At 35.5% G+C, this 3147-nt stretch overlaps 1 protein-coding gene across 1 annotated transcript in view; it reads right to left on the reverse strand.

Moving 5' to 3' along the window:
* LOC106475338 (hemicentin-1-like) overlaps positions 1-3147 on the reverse strand; it is a gene marked incomplete at both ends in the record, with an annotated part of 29930 nt that overhangs the window by 24001 nt on the left and 2782 nt on the right. Inside the window, 3 exons of the mRNA XM_013936026.2 lie at positions 458-571; positions 963-1136; positions 1285-1566. Of these exons, the coding sequence (XP_013791480.2) occupies positions 458-571; positions 963-1136; positions 1285-1566 (570 nt within the window). The remainder of the gene's footprint in view (positions 1-457; positions 572-962; positions 1137-1284; positions 1567-3147) is intronic.

Here is a 3147-nt window from a genome sequence, read left to right on the forward strand (position 1 = left end):
CCAAACAAATCGTTCACCACAGTGTTGTTGTAAGTCAAACAAATCGTTCACCACAGTGTTGTTGAAAGTCAAATAAATTGTTCTCCACTGTGTTGTTGTAAGTCAAATACATTGTTCACTATAGTGTTATTGTAAGCTATACGCGTTGTTCTCCACTGTGTTGTTGTAAGTGTTCACTATAGTGTTATTGTAAGTCAAATAAATTGTTCACTATAGTGTTATTGTAAGCCATACACGTTGGAACCTAAAGTACAGTTGTAGGGTAAAATATTTACACTTTTAATAAATCTGAATGTTTAGTATACACCATGTGGCAACTTAATAACTACAAAGCTCAGATTCATCATTTCCTTCTAGTTATAAGATGCAGAACAAAGTTGCATGAATACAAGAAAAACAACAAAAGGTATAAGGTCACCAAGCACATCCATTATGAAAACACAAGGTATAAGCTCACCGAGCACATCCATTATGAATTCAGCTTCGTCATTTCCTGCCAGATTAGATGTTATACACTTGTAGCGACCAGCATCTTCCAAGTGTACAGGTGATATTCTCAACTTTTCACCCTCTGCAGAATGGACAAGACAGATTATGTTGTATGAAAAGAAAGTTAATTAAAACAAGTGAATATGTTGATAGATTAACCCTCGTATATCATCACACTAAGTAATAACAGATAACAGTGTATGAAAAAATGTATCGCCAAGGTAAGTCAACTCCTTAATTGAAAGAAAATGGTATCCTAAAATATCCAGATATTAATGATATTTTAGAGATGTTTATACTACACAATAAACCAAAATATAAGTTCCAAAACTTCAGGAATGATACTGTGTAGAATTAGTAAAAGAAATGTGGCTGATAGTATAATAAAGTCAGCTAGTGTAAGCCAAGGAGAGGTAGTAAGGAAACAGTTTATAGTGATCCAGATGAAATAAAAACAAATTGTGAATACAGACCAAATATGATTTGATGTCTGGAACTCATATTTAGTGCTGAGAGTGGTCTGCCATCTCTGAGCCATGTCACAGTAGGTCGTGGATTTCCACTCACTGGACACTCTAGAGTAATTGTTCTGTTGGACAGAGCTATTGGTGTGGGCACAAAATTGGACCTGTCAATAGTTGGAGGAACTGGAAAAAGATGTTAATGTAAAAGTTAATGATGGACAGGAGTAAATTCAATAAAATTTTAAAGTATTAAAATCTACAGTAAACTGCATTCTCTCCTATGATACTTTAAAGGGTCAGGTAGTCAAAAACATAAAACACAAAAACTGACCATGAACGCTCAAATCAAAATGTTTCTCATCTTGACCAACTGTATTTGTAGCAACACAAGTATATTTGGCTGCATCTCCTGTTCTCAATCTTCGAATGTGTAACTCAGAGCCATCTCGCAATATGTTCATGTTTGGTTCATTGAAAGGGTCAATGGGTTGTCCATTTTTTAGCCATGTGATAAGAGGTCGTGGGTCACCTGTTGTTTCACAGAAAAGAACAGCATGATGGTTCAGATTCCCAACAGGTTTTGTGTCCAACTGGTTAGAGATCTTTGGAGGCACTAGAAAAAGAAATCACACATTGAACCTTACTAACACAGTGGAGAACGATGTGTATGGCTTACAATAACACTATAGTGAACACTTACAACAACACAGTGGAGAACGACGTGTATGGCTTACAACAACACTATAGTGAACAATGTATTTGACTTACAACAACACAGTGGAGAACTTGGACACAACAACATTCACCCTACAACTGTACTTTAGGTTCCTTGGACAAACAACATTCAGCATATTACAGCATTACCTTAGATTTCTTGGACAGACAACATTCAGTAACTAACTGAGAATACTTGTTTTAAGGCTTAATTTTCTATTTTAGTTCCTCCTCGGCTTGACAAGAGACAGGTTATACCCGAAGCTCGTGTGAAAAAGGGAGAGGATCTTGTTGTCAGGTGTCCTGTGGAGAACTCACAGTCAGTGTCAAGCATAACTTGGCTAAAGAATGGAGAAATCCTTTCACGAAATGACCTCCCACTCAATGTGGATATTAGTCCAGATCAACAGTCTCTGAAGATCATGAAAGCTCAGACTTCAGATGCTGGCCTCTACACATGTGTTGCTGGGAACTTGGCTGGGGAAACAGAACATGAGACTGAAGTAGACGTGTTAGGTAAATAACGTTTCTTTCATCATATATATCAGTCTTAAAATGTTAATAAACAAAGTCTGAAATAACAAGTGAATAATCTAAGCCTCTAGATGTCTTTAATCCCCACATTATCAACAGCTGTTTCACTAAATAAGAAGTGAATAATCTAAGCCTGTAGATGTCTTTAATCCCCACATTATCAACAGCTGTTTCATTAAATAAGAAATGAATAATCTAAGCCTGTAGATGTCTTTAATCCCCACATTATCAACAGCTGTTTCATTAAATAAGAAGTGAATAATCTAAGCCTGTAGATATCTTTAATCCCCACATTATCAACAGCTGTTTCATTAAATAAGAAATGAACAATCTAAGCCTGTACATGTCTTTAATCACCACATTATCAACAGCTGTTTCATTAAATAAGAAGTGAGTAATCTAAGCCTGTAGATGTCTTTAATCCCCACATTATCAACAGCTGTTTCACTAAATAAGAAGTGAATAATCTAAGCCTGTAGATGTCTTTAATCCCCACATTATCAACAGCTGTTTCACTAAATAAGAAGTGAATAATCTAAGCCTGTAGATGTCTTTGATCCCCACATTATCAACTGCTGTTTCATTAAATAAGAAGTGAATAATCTAAGCCTGTAGATGTTTTTAATCCCCACATTATCAGCAGCTGTTTCATTAAATAAGAAGTGAATAATCTGAGCCTGTAGATGTCTTTAATCCCCACATTATCAACAGCTGTTTCACATCTACAGGCTTAGATTATTCACTTCTTATTTAAGTCTTTAATCCCCACATTATCAACAGCTGTTTCACTAAATAAGAAGTGAATAATCTAAGCCTGTAGATGTCTTTAATCCCCACATTATCAACAGCTGTTTCACTAAATAAGAAGTGAATAATCTAAGCCTGTAGATGTCTTTGATCCCCACATTATCAATAGCTGTTTCACTAAATAAGAAGTGAATAATCT

Source organism: Limulus polyphemus, unplaced genomic scaffold, assembly GCF_000517525.1.
Source record: "Limulus polyphemus unplaced genomic scaffold, Limulus_polyphemus-2.1.2 Scaffold8426, whole genome shotgun sequence".
NCBI lineage: Eukaryota > Metazoa > Arthropoda > Merostomata > Xiphosura > Limulidae > Limulus > Limulus polyphemus.